The sequence below is a fragment of the Acanthochromis polyacanthus genome, chromosome 10 (assembly GCF_021347895.1).
Source record: "Acanthochromis polyacanthus isolate Apoly-LR-REF ecotype Palm Island chromosome 10, KAUST_Apoly_ChrSc, whole genome shotgun sequence".
In the NCBI taxonomy this organism is placed as follows: Eukaryota; Metazoa; Chordata; class Actinopteri; family Pomacentridae; genus Acanthochromis; species Acanthochromis polyacanthus.
In genome coordinates this window covers 25,557,063-25,576,454 of record NC_067122.1, presented here as the reverse complement: position 1 = coordinate 25,576,454, position 19,392 = coordinate 25,557,063, and the positions used below count along the sequence as shown (strand labels likewise).

Here is a 19,392-nt window from a genome sequence, read left to right as displayed (position 1 = left end):
GGTTGAAAATACTAGACTTTAGCTTTATAAGCCTTGCAATCCACTGGCTGACAGCATTTTTACAAAATTATCTAAGTTTTTAGTCTTGGTTAAAGATTTAGACAGAAATTTCCTTGGATCATTAAAGTATTCTCCCTACAACAACTCCTCCCATTGATTTCAAGACATCCTTATTTGGGAGGAGAACGTCCTGAGTACATCTGCCATTCATTGAGAATGAGCACGTTGGGCGTGACTTCACAGCAATTATCCAATCACAAATTAGATTTTAGTTTAAGTGGGCAAGGCGACGGAGGGAAATCCTGCCTCCTATTGGCTAGCTGCTGGTGACGGGGCGGGGCTTGTAGACGGAAGTGTCTCCCGACTGGCCCAGCTGTCATCTAGAAGAGAGAGGAGACCATTTACACCGGCTGTCTGGGAAATGCAGAAAAAGGAAAAAATATGGCAACATCCAAATGATAAGGTCATGACGCCGAACTGAAGGTAACTGTACCCGACGCACCGCCGAACACACACGTTTGTCGACGCCTTCGAGTGGCCGTCGAGTCCGCGTTGGCGTATTTCGACATGTAAAAATGATGACAAGGACTGGTAGGCTGTGTGACATTGAACATACAGGACACGAAACAGACGAGGTCGTTTAAAGAGCCACACACCATTACCAACTTGGGAATTTCTGCCGCTGCTAACGGTGCTGCGTAGGAACATTTAAAGCTACGTTTTAGCCCCTGAATCGGTTTATTGCTTCCTAGCTGCTTTGCGAATATGCTCCAACCGCTCTGCGGCTGTCGGCTATTATGCTAGCACTAGCGGCTCGGTGAAGGGAACTACCCTAGATTCAGAACAGACAGGAGACGTCATCAACATTTTCCTGTATTTAAATGGTTGCGTATGAGGAGGTCATTGCTGGAAATGGAAGATTATTCGGTAGGTGTGCATGCTGTAACCCTCCGCAGTGCTTGAGCGTTCACGTTTGCACTGGAATGTGTAAAGGTGCTTAAAAAATGTTGCCCGTTCGGATCTACATGATTAATAGGGCACATGGAAGGTGGCGGAGCAGCTGTTAGCTCGCTGCTAGCTGCGTAACGACCTTTGGAGACGTCAGCTCCACCAGCTCAGGCTGCTAGCTGCCTAAAGCTGGGTGTTTTCCGTGGTTGTCCGCCTGCTATAGTGTTACGTTTCATCCAGGCCTCCCATAGCCAAGTAAATGATTTAATCTCATTGATTGCATCACAAGACCAGCAAGGGTGCAGCCCGAGCACATTCACTGCGTTTTTGTGTGTGCGTGTGCGCGCGTGCGTGGGGCAGGATCAACTTAAGGTGTAACGGCTTTTTTTTTTTTTGTCACCCCTTTCTCTTTCTTCCCTGCTTCCCCTCAATCCACATTTTAGGATAAAGAAAGCCAAAAGTGAACTGAAGATTTACTGGGCGTCCTAAATGGGGGACTACGGGTTTGGAGTTCTGGTGAAGAACGGCAGTGGTAACAAATCTGCTTTCCCTGTAAGGATCCCTCCTCACCTTCAACCCCAGCACCCTCACCACCCCTCCAACCCCCCCAGCCCCCCTTCCTTTGTAAACAACACCTGCTCCACCAATGGGGGCAGTGCTTGGCTGTTCCCCACCGTAGCCCAGCACAGTAACATGCAAGATGAGATTCTGGAGTCAGACAAGTCCAAGGCTTTGGACCTCCAGGACATGCAGGAGAAGACTCAGGTCCAGGCCCAGCCTCAGGCCCTATCTCCAGGTCAGCAGGAGGCCGGAGGAGGCCTAGGAGAGCTCGAGGGAGCTCTTCCTGAAGATGGCTCGTTGGAGAAGGGCTCTTTGGAGAGCAGCGGTGGGAAAGAGAAGCTTAGGATGGAGTCCCCAGGGCTGAGTAGCTTCGACTACCAGGACAGCCTGGGAATGGTTACAAGCTGTGCACAATCCACCTCCTCCTCATCTTCGCTGACCAGCTTCAACAACTGGTCCCCTGCTGTCCCATCCACCCAGTCTCCGGTGGTCGGAGAAGATGTCGGAGGGTTCTTTGGTCCCGCTGGCTCCAATGCCAATGGACCTCCACTACTGTTCCAGAACTTCTCCCACCATGCCGGCCCTGGCTTTGGAGCAGGAGGTAGTTTCTCCCCACAGATTGGACCAGTCTCCCAGCACCACCCTCCCACACCTCACCCCCAGCACTACCACCCCACAGTCAGGGGGTTCCACAGCAACACCGACGCTCCCCAGCTAGCCCTCATCCACCCCAGCCCTCTTTCCCTCCACATCCCCATCGCACTGGACCATTCACCCAGCTGCCCCACCTTGCTCCTGCCCAGAGTAAACCGCCCTCACCTTGGGGAAGCTACCAGAGCCCCTCCACTCCCACATCCACTTCTTGGAGCCCAGGTGGGTATGGTGGCTGGGGAGGCACACAGGGGGTTCGAGAGTACCGCCGGGGTGTAGGTGGAGGGATGACAGGTCTGAACTCCATCTCTCCACTGAAGAAATCCTTCCCCAACAACCAGGTACATGAGGTTGTCACGTCTTATCTCAGATAGTAATTAATCAAAGCAGAAACAAAGCACGTACTACGTGTGGTTAGGAGACTTGCAAATTTTCTATCTGTTCTCCAGGTTCCCTCGCAGAAGTTTCCTAGAAACAGCTCTGGCATCAATCACAAAGGCTGGGTGGACGACAGCATGAGTCGCAACGACAGCGTCTATCCTTTTCAGGTGGGAAGAAAACTCAGGCTAAGGAAATAAATGGATGTCTGAAAGGACTGAGTTCACTTCAGTTAATTCTCATGACAACAGCAAGGGAATTGTGCTGTGGTCACATTTGACTGTAAATATGTCTGCATTTTCCAGGGGCGAATGATGATAATCTTATTTAACATGCTCCTCTGTTTCAAATGCAACAAATAAGCCATTGAGCAAAACAGGATATGTGGCCGTTCAGCCTGCTAAACGGATGAATTGAAACTTGGTGTGTGTTTATGTCTGAGGCCTTTATCTAGATCATTTGGTTAAAGGGAACAGTCTTATCATCTGCTGTGATCACATGGGCTTCCTCTTGTCCTGATTTGAGTTGTCTTGTGCTCTTCTGCAGCTTTGCATATTCTCAACTCTTTGTTATACACAGTGATGCAGTCTCACTGGTTATGTATTACGTGGTATTGTACTGAGAGATATTCAATGTTTTTTAAATTGTTTAAACGAAGATGATCCTTATTTTCACTTTAGGGTATTTAATTATAATTTGCGTTGGTAAGAATTTGGCCACTTAGAAGACTCTATTTTAGTTTTGTTTGTGTATTTTTAGCTCTTTAAGTAGCATATCTTCTTTGTTAATCGTATCAGACAGATTGGAAAAATGAGATTTGATGGCAGAGATATGCAGATAATTTTATGTGACATCCTTTGGATTCCATTTTCTGTTTACTGTGCTTTGTCTCTACAAAGACAGTCTTTGCTGTTTTTTTTTTTTTTTTGAATTTGCTATTAGCATCATAACAAAATACGTCAGGGATCTTGTAGCTGGTGCTGCTGTAGATGGTGATGTAGGAAGTGAGGAGGCTAATTGTTGTCTTCCCCTCTTTCAGCAGGAGAGAACACGGTCCTTTGATGGTTTCAGTATGCACTCTCTGGAGAACTCTCTGATTGACATTATGAGGGCTGAGCAGGATTCCTTAAAAGGTTGGTTCCCACACTAACAATAGTGAGGAAGGGATAGGTTTTTCTCACCGCTGGCTGTAGATAAACACAGCACTTGCTCCATGTATTTGACAACAAAATGGAAATTGGATATTATATCACAATGTTGGTTATTCTGCAGCCAGCAGAAATCAGGTTTGGATATAAATGCTGCTTATTGAGGAAGTGTTTACGCTTGCACTACATACATACATATTGTTTATCTCACAGCAGTGTACTTTATATTAATGGCACCAGCAAAACCGATATTGATGAGCTTCACCACATTTTAATTTTCGCTGCCCTTTTGTTTGTTCTTTTGGCCACATACAGAATTAGTCCGCTACAGTAGGGCTGGGGAGTATCACCCAAATTAAAAAGGATGATGTATTTTGGATTATTGGAAAGTAGCAATGTATCTCTCTATACAAGTTCACCTCTTAATTTTAATATCATGTGATTTTTGAATGAAATCAAAGACTATTTGGATATTGAACATAAATACTTTTATCATAATGATCAAAACGTGTCCATGGCAGTCAGAATCAACATGCTGGCATTTCATGTCTTTGACAGGAGAAATTAATTTTAGACAGTTTTACTTGACAATTTTGTCCTTTTTAACATGTGCTTTAGTGATTAACAATTGTCTTGTGAAAAAGGTTTGTAGAAACAGATGGTTACGGATCTTGGAGTGTCAAAATTATTGTTTTCGCATTGATACTAAAACTCTACACGTCGCAGTCAAATCGGGTTTGAGACCCATTCAGATTGGTTACAGAACAGTCTTGCATTGCAACCCATTTTTTTCTCATTCTCGATAATTAATGAAAACAATCACCTGCAGCATTTCTTCAGAGTAGACCGTTTGAGCTTGAAATGAACTTTCTCATTAATAAAACATTTCAGTTCAGATTTCTTACAATCACTCCTGAAGGAACCATTTTACATCACAACCCGGTCTGCTGATGCTAATTTGGGCCAACTGATGCGTGTACCTTCTTTTTTTTCAAATATGTCTTTAATCATTTATGCAGTCGACCTGCCATTTGTCATGAGGGTGTTTTCCGTCACCTTATTTTGAAGCCAACTTTCTCAGTAATCAAAAATAGCCTGATAATTTGCATAGTCATCAAGCAAAAAGTTGTCAAACACACATTCTTGGACTGCAGTGTTTTCAGGCGTAAGACATAACCCTAAGATACATGTTGAACTTATAATTTCTGACAAGCGGAACTACATTTGAGATACTTTTTTATTTGTCTGCCAAATTCTCCACACTTTCCCCATATCTGTACTGTCATTTTTGTTTTCCTGTAGACACAGAGCCGAATGTATTGCCTCAAACCAACATAACACCAGTGGGTTGAGTAGCTATTATTACATGAGAAAGAGGAATTAATGTAATTACTAGTCCACTTGGGAAACCCTGTCATGGCATCATGTGCTGAGGCCTCTTCTGTTTTTGTCATTTAGGACGCTACAGCTTCTCTCACCAGGGTGGAGACGGTCCTCTACCTATGAATGGTATGTAAATGATATGCATAAAAACATGCAGTACAGCTGAGGTCAGGGCTTGAAATTAATGCCTGCTATAAGTGTATAAAAACTGAAGCTATTTCTTAAAGTGGAAGTCAGGATCCAGTATCTGCATTGTCTTTGTCTCATTCAGTTTAGCTGATAGGTTATTTGCTTTGTCGAGCACATAAATTTAAAGCAAAACTAAAGTGTCATGACCAGACTGACGCATAAAGTAAGTGGGTAAAACATGAATTGACTTGAGGCACATTGCTTGTTATTTACTACACTGGAAAGCTGGTCATTGTGGTAAGTAAGAAAATGGTAGTGGTGCTGGGCAGGTTCAGAATCTGTTTGTAGTGTTATGGGGAAAAAATATTTTGTCCTCCTCATTCAAACAATGTTTCCAGAAAATCTAGAGTGGCTTTCGATAGTTTTTCTTGCCTAAGTGATTAATAAGTATTAAATTATATCATGAATGGGTTCAGTTCTCTCAATACAGTATATGACATTTTGATACCAATTTTGCATCAATCAGATTTTGTTTTAGTTGGATTCAAATTAATGCATTTTGTGTTTTGATTAAAAGCATTTTTGAAAATGGAATTTAAGGGTGCCTGTCACTTTAAGAATTGCTCACATTTTAGCTGGTGACCCAGAAAATTAATTTCAAGCCTTGATAGTGTAATTTATATATTTTGTTTTTATCGTGTGCCTTTTTCAAAAAAGCCTTTTCAAGAGTGTTTTGTGTTGTTTTACATGCAGCAAGAAGTTATGGCAGAAGACGAGGTAAAGCTTGTTACTGTGTCTTGATTTCTTTAATTTTACTTAGTAAACAGCAGTTTCCCCTGATGTGATCACTTTGTAGTTTTGTCTCTGTGTTTGCTTGATTTTTGTCTGTCTTGAGTGTTGTGAGCAGTTAAGACCCTTCTTCTGCAGTGCATATGAGGCTTTATGGGTCAACTACTAAGAACTAGTAGTGATAATACTCTTGCTTTCACTGTGTAATTAAAAATGGCTATCATGGCTGCTTTTTGTATTTCTTGCCAATTTTTAAATTTTTTGCCTTCAATCAAATTCCTTGCTTTTTGTAACATCCCTGCTCTCCTACAATATAGTAAGAACTCTTGAATCTCTGTAGTGGTAAGCCAACATGTCAACCAGGTCATTCTGTCCATTAGGCCATTCGTCTCTGTTCCCCATGGAGGATGAGCGCTCTTTTGGAGAAGATGAGTCGGGAGATCAGGGGCTTGCAGGCCTCGGTTCAGCTCACTGTTTCCCCCACCTCAATGGCGAACGTGTTGAGCGATATTCTCGCAAGGTGTTTGTTGGTGGGCTGCCCCCAGACATAGACGAAGGTAAAGACATGTCCAGCTAGAATTATTCGTTAACCTCGGTTTTTATCGACGATAACAAAGCAACATTAAAAATATATTTATTCTAATTATTAAAGATGTATATTTCAGAACGGATTACGTCGCAGTCGTGTCATGTTTGTAATTCTTGGGCCTTAATTGAGCTTTAAAGCAACTGCTTTGGCTTTCAGTGCCGGTAACCATAATTACTTCTGATGGTGATTCTCTAACTGAGCTCCCTTTTCAGATGAAATCACTGCCAGCTTCCGCCGATTTGGCCATTTGTTTGTGGATTGGCCTCACAAGGCAGAGAGCAAATCCTATTTTCCCCCAAAAGGTGAGTCAAACCACTTAAACGGTGTATTTGTGCCAGCGATGTGAGGTTTTTTTTTTTGGGGGGGGGGGGGGGGGGGGGGGGTTTGTTCACTCTTTGTTCTGAATATCCCATGTTTCCAGGATATGCATTCCTGCTGTTCCAAGATGAGAGCTCTGTTCAGGCCCTGATTGATGCCTGCATTCAGGAGGATGGCAAGCTTTACCTGTGTGTCTCCAGCCCCACCATCAAAGACAAGCCTGTGAGTGTGTTAGTTTGTTCTACTGCTGACCTGTGTGCTTGTCTGTCTGAGCCAAGAATTAAGACTGAACTAATTGGTAAATTTAGACTCTCACAAGTGGGCTTGATTTTGTGAATCTATTCACAGCACAGAAGGCTAAATGGTGACTTTAGCTGGACAGTACAGTGAAACTGGAGACTGCTTGTTTAAAAAAAAAAAAAAAAAAAACACCCTGCCACCACAGACAGCATCCTGCAGTAGCAGTCAAAGATGTGTTAATCCATATTACATAAGCAGCAAGTCCCTTTCATTTCCAATCAAAAATGTATCTTGGTCATAAGGAAGTAGAGCCTGACTGAAAGGAAATTGTTTTTTGTGTGTGTTTCATCTTGGTTTTTGTAGGTCCAGATTCGGCCCTGGAACCTAAATGATAGCGACTTTGTTATGGACGGCTCTCAGCCACTGGACCCGAGGAAGACCATTTTTGTTGGAGGTGTCCCTCGTCCCCTACGTGCAGGTATGTATGTGAGATGACCTTTGCATTTCTGTGACTGAACAGTGTTGGATCACATTAACTTTCGTTGACCAATGCTATTCCAGTCGAGCTTGCCATGATCATGGACCGTCTATACGGGGGAGTGTGCTATGCTGGGATCGACACAGACCCTGAACTCAAGTATCCGAAAGGGGCAGGGCGAGTGGCCTTCTCCAATCAGCAAAGCTACATTGCAGCCATTAGTGCCCGATTTGTTCAACTGCAGCACGGGGAGATTGATAAACGGGTGAGTTGATCTGATGCCAGCAGCTCCAGAAAGATCCTAAAAATGAAAAGTGGATCTGCATTAAATATTCATTTCCACCTACCCAATACACTGGTGTGCACACATTCTGATTTTTCCTTACCCTCCATCTTACCTGTTTCCCTATCATCCATTTCATCTGTGCTCTCAGGTGGAAGTGAAGCCATATGTCTTGGATGACCAGCTGTGTGATGAGTGCCAGGGCACTCGCTGTGGAGGGAAGTTTGCCCCTTTCTTCTGCGCCAACGTGACCTGTCTGCAGTACTACTGCGAGTACTGCTGGGCAGCCATCCACTCCAGGGCCGGTCGCGAGTTCCACAAGCCGCTGGTGAAGGAGGGAGGGGACCGACCACGACACATCTCCTTCCGCTGGAACTGAGGCGAGAGGGTGAGGGAGGGAGACGTCGCAGGAATGGGGAGGGACTGAGAGAAAGGGGTAGTTGGGGAAGGGGTATGGGCGACGATGAAAAATAAATGCACTTTTCTTTTAAGTTAAAAAGAATTAATTTATTTTTTATTTTCTTTCTTTTTTTTTTTAAATTGGGCCTTCTAAAAGAAGTAAATGCTAAGAAGAGTGAAATCCCATTTACGTTTTGACTTTAAGTGTGCATGAGCATATGGATGCATTAGATTTGGATTTAGGTGTTTTTTGACTTGACTGTACTTTCTTTTCATGTTAGCTGGCAAAGCTGCTTACATTTGTTGTTGAGAGTAACATAAAAATTTAAGTGAGGTTCATCATACCTAAATCAGTATACTAACTATGGATGTTGAGTTTAAGAAGGGTGCATTTTCTTACTTTTTGCTTGCAGGATTAGAGAACAACTGTACCATTTACCAAAGGTTGAGTGCAAATGGTTGGGTTGAACAGAGGAGGAACTCGGTTTCGAATGGATGATTGAGTTTTTCAAGCAGCTCAGTGTATAGCATCTGGCCACGTCACAAAACAAAATCTCCCCTCAGTTTGGCACACGCGTTTAGATTGTTGGCATGAGTTTTTAGGTCTTGGTTTACGTCGAGACTTTGTAACCAGAAGGGGGCAAACCAAAGATTGGCCTAAACGCATCATTAAAAACCGTTGTTGATCTGAGGGTTTTCAGGAAAATGTTGTCCTCTCGTCGCATGGCAGAGGCAGGCTGGAGTTTCAGTTGGTGGGTTTCAGCTAATAAAGACACAGCCCTCAGGGCTCAGGTATTGGCAGTAGTATTTACTCACTTTATATTGTCAGGGATATTAGCACTGGAAGCTAACATGCTAATGTAGTACAAACTAATGGGAATGCACAGTCCAGTCTCCCTGAGCTGTCCTCATGGTGTACCACTGCACGCTCTACCATGACTGGAGCTTCTATCACAAGTGTTGTGGTTGGATATGGTAGTAGCTAGAATTTGCTGTCACAGAGATAAAGATATTATTTTATACATGGCCTGCTGATTTTTGTACAGTGTTTTATAGCTGATTATTTTGTCATGAACATATATACATTTATTATGCACTACTTTTCTAAATATTTTTTTCAATAGTCATTTTAGGCACATTTTTCACAGATGGGAGAACTCCTTTTGCAATACCTCATTTTTTTCACTTGGTGAAAAATAATTTTGTACCTTTGTTACTAAGAGATCTGCATTTATGGTAAACTTAATTTAAAAAAATGAATGATATTAATATAATTTTCAATTAGCTTTTATATATTTAAGTGCTGGTAAATCTGAAAATTGTCTGGTGCATTGATGTGATTCTGTAGATAAAAAAACAACAAAAAAATGAGGCCATTGTTAGCCCGTCATATGTGGATTCTCCTCTGTCCTAATAAACATAATTACAGGATCCTAAGGCATGGCAAGACCTTTCTAAACTGATTTTGATAGTCTTGAAAATATAATCTGATATTTCGCTCCTAGGTGTAGTCTTTAAGATTATCATTAGGGTAAATGTTTTGGCTTTGGTCAATGTGAAATCTTCCCTTCTATCACCGGAGTGGATATCAGCTGTTTGAATATTTAGACCCTCTTTCTGGGACTGCCTGTAAGTTCTACTTATTCTTGGCATGCATAAGAGATAACATGGCTAGTGATAATGCAGGACCTAATGTAATGCACTAGATCTCCTTTTTCCTTTTTGACTTTCTTTTCCTTCTCTCTTTGAGATCGCCTCTCTTGTAGCCTCTCTTTACACGATGGAGTCTGCCTTCCTTACTGTACACAGACATGATGTTTATGCAATCTACACGGTGACAACACTTGGGATGCGTTTTGTTATGTAGAGGACACTCAGTAGGACTTAGGTGAGGAGACTTGATCACTTGACCCCCTTTGTGATGTGGCATGCTTTGGGACATAATCTGAATGTGATTTAATGTTGCAAGTTAACTTTGAGCCATTATGTGCAATACTTATTCTTTCCAGAAACAGTTCTCCGCAGTGTAAGTCATTCAATCCATATAAACCATGCAGTCATTTACACATTTTTTGTTTCCTATTGTTCATGCTGATGTCTGCAAAGAAAAAATAATTTATACCTGAATTTATTTTTAAACATTAGTTTTGTGCTTATTTACTTATTTTGCTACTACCATGCTACTGTGATTGAAAACATTGTATATACTAGGTCGATAATGTATTTAGCATTTGCTATATTTTCAATTGAAATGTAAAAATATCATTTTGATCAGATTTTTGTTCTATTTTTTGGGGTGATGTGTTAAACTCGTTGATGTGTCTAGTTTTTCTAATTGCTGTATTGTGCTCCACATTTTCACATGAAAAGAATATTGATTATGTCAGTTAGTATTACTTGATTGCAAAATTTCAATAGTTTTTAATTGAATGCTGGGAAGGTTATATTTATTAACTTTTTCTTTTTTTTTTTTTTTTTTTTTTACCTGATATCATTTTGATTTTTATTAAGTCATTTCACCTTTGTATGCAAATTCCAGTTTTTATATTTTCTTCCTGATTAATTTACGCTACAATACAGACGTCAGTTTTTATGGTTGGTTTGTAGTATTGAAGTAAAACAAAGATCTAATGTCATATATTCATTTGCTGCCAACTGTTTGTAACTGTATGCATACATTTGAAGTATTTGTAATGTGAGATGTTGAACGAATAAAACAGCTGTGAGGAAGAAGATTGGGCTGATGTTTCACAAGAATTTTACTCCTTCAGTGTTTAATGAGAGGAATTTACTGGAGGTTTTCTAGTAAATGGGAATCGTATACCCGATACCATTGTTGTGACCACACTTTCTGGCACATCTGGTCTGTTAAAACTGGGCCAGATGTATTTATAGATGAAGGGTTATTTCAGGCTTTAGTGAATGTTATTTGCTCACCTAAACCTACTGTCTTTTGTCCCAAGAAGCCTTTTCCAGTCTTAAAAAAGCTACGGTTGTTCCAAGTGAATTTTTTTTTTCAGCTGTAACACATATAGAGATAATTGCACTTACTGTCTGAATTTACAGTGTATGAAATTATATGAATTAGTAGGTTTGTTCTCAGTTTCAAACAAAACTCATTGTGCACTCAAAGAACAGTATGCAGTATTTATAGAATAAATTGATTTATAAAATTAGCAAATGCATCATAAATTACGTTTATTTTTGGGCACTTTCACGCATACGTTCACATTAGTTTTTGAGTAAACTTTGTCCATGTGTCTTTTTTCACTTAGTTTTTTTTTTTTTTTTTTTTTTTTAAATAAATATAATACACCTGCTGAGACGCAAAGCCCACCGGGAGTTTCATTTTTCCAATAAAGGCGCCATTTGCAGACCGATGGCGGTGCAACCAGCCCAGGACAACCTGCAGGAAAAGACACTTGGACCAGGCAGAAAGAAAGTAATAAATCCGTGTCGGTGCTCCGTCAGGTGTAGTTTGTGAGGAGACAGCATGCCAAAAGTTAAGAAGACTCTTCATGTCCCCCGGTGTGGCTCACAGCAGAGCTCCGGTCAAAGAAATGGACCAGACCGGGAGCAGGCCGAAAACTTCTCTCGGTTGTCCCGTAAGAAGCGCGGGAACAAGCGGGGCATCGATAAATGTGACAAAACTCCGTTGAAAGTGAAATTTTCGAAACTGAACAGCCGTACTTTGCCTGGGGAGCTGACTACGGAAGATAAAACATCGGCAAGTTGGATGCTGGAGCCAAATAATCCCAAGACAGCAGCAAACCAAGGTTAACATGAGCCAAGAAGCTATTTTGCTGGTTAGCTCGTTAAGCTAGCTAGCCGGCTAGCATAATTGTTGGACTAGCATTAGCAAAATGGCCACTAGCTTAGCATTGACTTGGACGGACAAAATGTATGAAGCATAATATACTTAACTATAGTGGTTCTCATATTTGGAGGTTATTGATCACTGTGGAGAGTCATATGGTGGTAAAGTCATAGAAATGTGTGTGTTTTCTCATATTTTTAGTGGGTAGTTTGTTGCCTGATCAAAGGAAGAAATGGCAGCTGAGAATTTGCCGTTTGGCTAATTCTGGCATCAGTGCTCTTATAAAAAAATAAGTAAACATAAGACTCTTTGTTTTGTTTTTTGGTGGGCAAGTGTTATTTACAGTAGGGCTCTAGAAATCACCCTCATAAAACACCAGTGTAAAAGGCCATGAACTGCCTCTGTAAGGAAACCTGCTAAATCTTCTAGCAAACTACTTCAATAAAATACATGTGAAGTCCATTGTCAGGAATTTGAGATAAATTTTGATTAAGTTAATCTTTTTGGCCTATTTTTATAAGTGTTCAGCACATTGTGTTTAATTATTTTCATCAAACTGGTATTGAGTCTGTCCCTACAGTCTATCTTAAGAGGTAACTTTGACCTACTTTATATAAAACTTGATCAAACCAAGCCTAAATAACCTGCACTATTACAGTATATTTAAAGAATAGTCAAGAGAAGCCTCACTTTCATATTTTTGTTGCTGTTTCTCTTGTCAGGTACCATCAGAGACCCTGCACCTGCACTGGATGCTGGAGATGTTTTCTCTTTTTCCCAAAAGTCCAACATCGAAGCAACAAATGAAAAGGAAAAGGTAGGCTGGATGCACAAATACACTATCTGCACTGACAAAAAGTCTGTATACAGTCTGTTACTGTGTACAATTTAGGATTTAACTTACTACAACCAAAAAATCATTCACAGTAGCATGCAATTTCTACAGTTTTATGAGGCTGACTGTACATTAAATACCCTCAACTAAAAAAGCACTCAGAGAGTGTAGACCTCCGCCAAGGATAGAGAGGAAAACAGGAAACCCATGCAGTAAAGGAGCATGAGCTGGAATTGAACCTGCGTCTCTGACACAGTTCTGTTTACAAATCACCGTCTTAACCAGTTAAACTATCTGGACACCTTGCTCCAATTTGTTGGATGACATACTAACCTATGATGTTTTTGTCCTATTTTGGACCACATACTAAAACATACAAAAAAATTCAAAGTGATCCAGAATCCAGGATCCTTTCTGGATTGCCACCAAAATTAAATCGGCTCTTCCTCTTACCATAGTCTACATCCCCTCAAAATTTCATGTGAATATGCCCAGGCGTTTTTGAGTTATCTTGCTAACAGACAGACAGACACACAAACGCTGGGTGTCACATAATCTCCTTGGCGGAGGTAATTATCTCTGTACATCCGTCTGACCATCTAATTTAACTTTATGAGGAAATTTTACTTTGGCAAAGGAGATCATAACAATAAGTAGATGGAATGTACAATGCATTTCAAACTCTTTTTGTAAAAATACTATATGTATAAACCAAATTACAACATGTATGTTTAAATCTAGTGAAGAGTTTGGCTATTTAGCTACGTAGACAGAGAAATGCATTGGTGTAAATCATAAAATGTATGATCGATGCCTTTCATTTAGCACACTCTCATTTTATAGAGCCACTAGAATAGACTTAAGACTTGAAGTACTTTGGAAAAAAATACTGAATTTACTCCATGTTTTCCTCTGCGCGCGCACACACACACACACACACACACACACACACACACACACACATATATACACTGTATATACACTGTATGTATCCTCTGACTACCATGTAGACGACCCAACTGTTTTACCCTTTCTTTATTTTCCTGGGAATATTTTCCCTGTCCTAAATAGGCCAAGCTTTCGGTTCTTAGGACCATCTCCAAGATGCTGGAGGAGAACCAGCAATTAAGACGGAGACTGGCTGCCGTCAAGCTGCAAAACTGAGTGTGACTGGATAGAAATGGCCTGCAACCATAGCAGGCTTCTTACCGGTATTCATTAACAGCGTTTCTCAACATCGAGGTTCTTATTTGCAAATACGTTTTGTTTCATAAGCATTGGGTGTTCAAGCTGGTGATGCAAGAAAACAAAAGTTGGTCGTTGTTAAAGCAATCTGCATAGAAATGGTTTTGTTGAAAACAACAAACTGACATTTTTTCAGTGGAGAGTATTACTTTATTAAACAAGTCTATATTTAAAACTTTGTGCCAAAGTTTTTTTTTTATTCATATTTGACATTATACATTTTAATACTACAGGGTTGTTTGGCTACACATGAACGTAATCCTGTGCAGTGATCATTTACTTTGAGTTGACAGAACAGTTTATATACAGATTAACTGTATAATAACCCTATAGTTCCTTATCATACCTAGTCTGTCTGCAGTTCAGCATGTTGCACTAATGACCTCTAAGTTTACTCATATTAAACTACATCCAGTAGGGGGCACCATCACCTTTAGTAACTCTGTTGTGGAAGTTCACTTATTGATGACATAACACCAGCTGATTTTATTGTGAAATCAGAAAACTAATGACTGCCTTCACTGCTATGATTTAGCTGGTGTAACTCCCTTACTGTTGTACTTCAGATATGTGTCTATTCTTCACTGTGAAAATGTAAGAGCTGTTACTGTGGTTAACATTTTTAAATAGTCGCTTGTATTGCGATTCTGAGAATGGACTATTTACCAAAGACCGAGAAGCTGAGTGTCATCAGAGGATAACAGATTTTTCAGGTTATATGGTGTCTTCCAGTTTGTCAGCTGCTGCAACTTGACATTTTAAAAGCAAAAAATTTGATGTTTATTTATGTTTATTTAACTTTTTATAGCACATTAAAGTGACCTGCCATTACAGTTATTGTTTAATAAATTCACTCAATTCAGATTCCTTAGTATGAAATAATTGTATAGACCTGAATTTGTTTCCCCAAAGTTTCAAGTTAGTTTTTTTTTTAACAGGATTTATGAGTCTATCAACCTGAGGGCAGCATATGGCTGTGATTATTTTAACTGTAAAGTAATTGCTGTTAAACCATGCACAATTTAATTTAAATTGTTCTGCAGTTTTCTTAATGTTTTGATTGATGAGCTTCATTGCCTCTGTATTTTGAGGCCGTTTATTCTACCCTTTCCTGCCCTGAACGCAACAAGCAAGCCGCATCCGAGTTCACAGTAAAATTTCAGTGAAGTGTTACCTCTGCAAGTACAGTATGTGCTAAAATATACAGATTTAGTGAGTTGGTGCGTGGTACAAGTTTAATTCGAAATGCAAGCATGTCACAAAGGCTTTTGAATGTATATATGAAGAATTGCATAAAATGCCTAAAGTATCGGTACAGCTCAGTTGGTGGAAATTGACTGACTAATTAATAGTGCTTGTTAATGTCTTGTCGTTGTAACGCAGAAGTCACCAATGCCGTTACTTCCCTCTTTACTTCTAAATGACCACACCATAAAATACGTGTTATCATGTTTCACCTGGACTGGCAGCCTGTCATTTAGACCAAGTTTGATGACAGCATGCCTTCACAAACTAATAGCTTTCTAGAAGATCTTTCAACAAAAAAACATTGATTGAAAACATGATTAGGCACTTCCGTTTATGCGATACATTGTAAGCAGTTTTGATAAACTGAGATATGAGGTCAAGCCACACGAGATACAGGTTGTGTGAACAGAGGAAGCTGAAGATGCTTTTCTGTTATACAAACGAACCCTCAAGTTCAGAGACTGGTGTTCTCTTTAGAAAATAGAGCTGGTGGCTTTGAGCTAGTAAACAGGCAGGTCATTGAGTGTGTTTTTATAGCACTGAGGATGAATGAGTGTTGGTGTGGTGATAAGCAGTTGAACAGGCCTTCAGGCCATCAGAGCTGTGGTCTGCCAGGAGACTGTCAGGCGGAGGCAGCTATACCTCCAGACTGTGCTGCCAAGCATGTTGATCAGTGGTATGCTGCATTGTTTACGTGGTCAGAGGTCCCAGGCTGTTGTCCAGTTTAAAGCGAGCTGGTGGTGTTGTGCAGGAGCTGTTCAGCAAATGGTACAGTCAGCAGAAATGGGAGATGTGCTGTAGAGGAGGCCAGTAAAATATAATGTGAAGCGATAAAGTATGTTGAGTGTAGTTCAGGCCTAGCTGTGAACTCGTGTTTATCTGAAATAATCTTCTATTTTTGCATCTGTAAAATGCAGTGCTTCTTTTTTTCTAAGAAGCTAGATAGCATAGTGGTGATGGTACTTTTGAGAATGATGACGAGTGGTTCATTTTTTTTAACACCTTTTGTGCCACATCCTTACTGAAAATGGCTGTCACAAACAGCACCCACTAATGTCAGCAAATTTGTGAGCTACGTTTCTCTGCTGCCGCCTTGCTCAGTTGACCTTCCACCGCTGATAAGAAGTCACACTTAAGTGTGATCAGATCGATCTTTCGTAACAGCAGCCTTTAACTAAATGCACAGAACACACTTCATATGTAAACTACCCAGATATTCTTATCTCTTATTACGGATGGACACATTTGTGCGTGTGTGCATTTTATCTGGTAGGGAAATATGTTTCACATTTGCATGATAAATATCCCTCTCAAGTTCTTAATTAACCCTCTAAAATTTCATCTCTGTGTATCAAAATTCCACATTTATAAGTTTTTTTCCCCATGAAATTCATCGCTTCCTGTCTTAAAATGACTTAGATGTAACTGCTCTGTTGCTTCTTTTAGGATGCACAAATCTACAAATGTCTCACCTCTCACCACATCTGGACTCAAATACTGTTAAAGTACTATAATACTAAAATATTGGAATAACTTTAGTTGTATGTGTTTGAACTGCAAACTGTGAACAGATCTGGAAGAGTAATACTGATACAGATGGCCCCACCCTGCAAGCTGACAGGATTGGTTCTTTGGCTTTGTTAAGTATGAAACACTTGAAGTCTGAATCTGTGTTTTTGAGAAGGTCATCAGTACTCTGCTGTTGTGAGGTGGAAAAGCTCAGCTGTGGCACCGAATGTTTATTTAGCTCATGAAGCTGCGTGCAGCATATAAATAGCACTATATGGACATGTTTAAGTTGTTTTTTGGCCTATTTGTAGGCAGCACAACAAGCTGTTATCCCAACGTTGGCATTTTTTCATCTATCACAGCTATTATGGTGCATCCTAGTCCAGTTTTACTCTCCTGTTTTGTTCTCCACAATCTTGAGACAATTATTCCTCCTTCATAGTCCAATGTTTTCACCAGTTAGTGGCTGATTTTACTCTTCAGCTGTGTATTATTAAGTGCATTTATATGTACATGCATTCTAACATTTACTAATTACCTCTGATGTAAAATGCAGGTGAGGCTGAATAAATTGTCATTCAGTAAGTTTATGTATAATTTAATCTGCCAAAATCCTCAGACATGTTAGACAAAGAAGTCTGGACACGCTCAAAGTAATCTGAATCTAACAAAAATGCACCTTTCTTGAGAAATGTTCAACATAATTTATATATTTTTGACCTAATGATGCCTGTTGATGTTAACCATAGTGAAAAATGTTTATGTATGTGATTTGACAGCATATTAGGATTCTGTTTCCTTTCATCCCGAAATACTCAAAGAACTATATGAGTGAACTATCACCAATGACTTTGTTAGGCTCCAATGGGATTATAGTTCCCCATGTCTTTCATATGGAAACTAAATCCCTAACAGCATTTTATAATATCCACTGCCAGACAGAGTTCAAAGTGTTGAGATTTGCGGGAAAACAAATGCTGTCACAGAGTTTCATCAGCCGTAACTGAGTCAGTAGGCAGCATCCATTTGCAAGTTCAAACTGCTCAAGTGTAAACGAATGTGCCTCTTTTAGCTCCAGCAGCATCTGCAGCAAAACAGAAGACATATTTACCAACCAGGCTGTCTACCAGACGTGATCAAGTAAGCTACAACATGCAAATGCAGAATCACAAAATAAACGACAAAGAAGAAGGTTAAAGCTTTTTTTCTCACTCAGTCTTAGCATTTGTTTGTCTGTGTATGATGGTTCCTTTAAATATGGGGTTGATGGGCTTGTTTTACATGAGTCATGTACAAATTTGCACTTAGTTTGAATGGCCATCATCTCACCTTTATAATAATTAATTCAGATAGAGATATTATTGCCCGTTTCAATTGCCCTTACTCAAAACTGTTTTTATGACACTGGCAGTGGGATCTCAGCAATATCTACCAGTTAGTTTGCCACCTTATTTCAGTGAAATATAGTCTGTTGATCGTAAATATCTCACAGTTACAACACAGATTTACTTGGATTGATGTTATATGAAGCTGTTAATAGTTTCCTTTGTGACGTGACGAATGGAGAAAAATCATTTATAGCTAAAAAATCTATTGAATTTTAAAGCAAATGATTTGAAACATCTAGCAAATCACAAGGCTGACATTTTGGATGTATGTCATGGAGTGTGTCTGACCATGTTTGAAACTTGTGTTACTGGTTTGTAAAGTCATGCCATCCTCCTCATGTGACAGTCGCACTTTGAATGGTGTGTCATGTCACAGTTGTTTATTACATAGTGAATTTAAGCTCATCTTTTAACAAGTAGTTTAAATCAAGTCGCAATATCCATCTGAAAAATTGCAATTTCATATTTTCCCATTCAGCTCCTGTTTCATGTGGATAGCAAGATAAAGACATATTTAATATGTGCTGAACTTTACTTTAGATTATATATTTAAAGTCAGACTAGTTACTTTAGCTATTTTGTGCTAACTGGACAGGTATTGTAATCAAGAGCAGTGTTTATGTGATTAGTCATTCTGATTATTTTGTCAAAAACTCTACAAGCTTCTGTATTGTAGATTGAACCGTATTGTACTTTACAGTAAATGTATTTAGTAGAGGTTTCCTTCACCTGTCGCATGATTTTGGTGTAGTGGTCGGCTGTGGTTCATGAGCTGCAGACGATGGTTTGGGAGCTGCAGTATGTTCTTTTAAATCAGGTACCTCTGACTGTGGTTTGTTCATCAGTCTGTCTAAAGGGGATTTCAAGAGATGACCTCATTGTTTTTGTTTTCTAGGACCTGTTGTTCTCTGTCCTTGCTAAATGCTTTTATCAAGCTGCCGTCTTAAGTGCAGGAAAATCTGAGTTGTCGAGATGCATGCATGAGTTCAGCTCATCCAGCTCCTGGAGGTTTGAAGGACTTCTCAAGGGGTTGAATGGCTGAGTCATCTCCTGCTG

At 40.0% G+C, this 19,392-nt stretch overlaps 2 protein-coding genes across 3 annotated transcripts in view; one reads left to right on the top strand and one right to left on the bottom strand.

The window, feature by feature from the left end:
* sncb (synuclein, beta) overlaps nt 1-19,392 on the bottom strand; it is a 223,853-nt gene that overhangs the window by 71,522 nt on the left and 132,939 nt on the right. The window lies entirely within an intron of this gene.
* Nucleotides 541-11,027, top strand: LOC110956342 (cytoplasmic polyadenylation element-binding protein 4-like). Its single transcript, XM_022201733.2, is given in 13 exon segments — nt 541-927; nt 1,392-2,179; nt 2,182-2,501; nt 2,610-2,708; nt 3,578-3,671; nt 5,145-5,195; nt 5,952-5,975; nt 6,368-6,544; nt 6,789-6,878; nt 6,998-7,116; nt 7,498-7,612; nt 7,696-7,877; nt 8,047-11,027. Coding segments are annotated over 12 exon segments (2,241 nt in total). The 5' UTR covers nt 541-927; nt 1,392-1,437; the 3' UTR covers nt 8,275-11,027.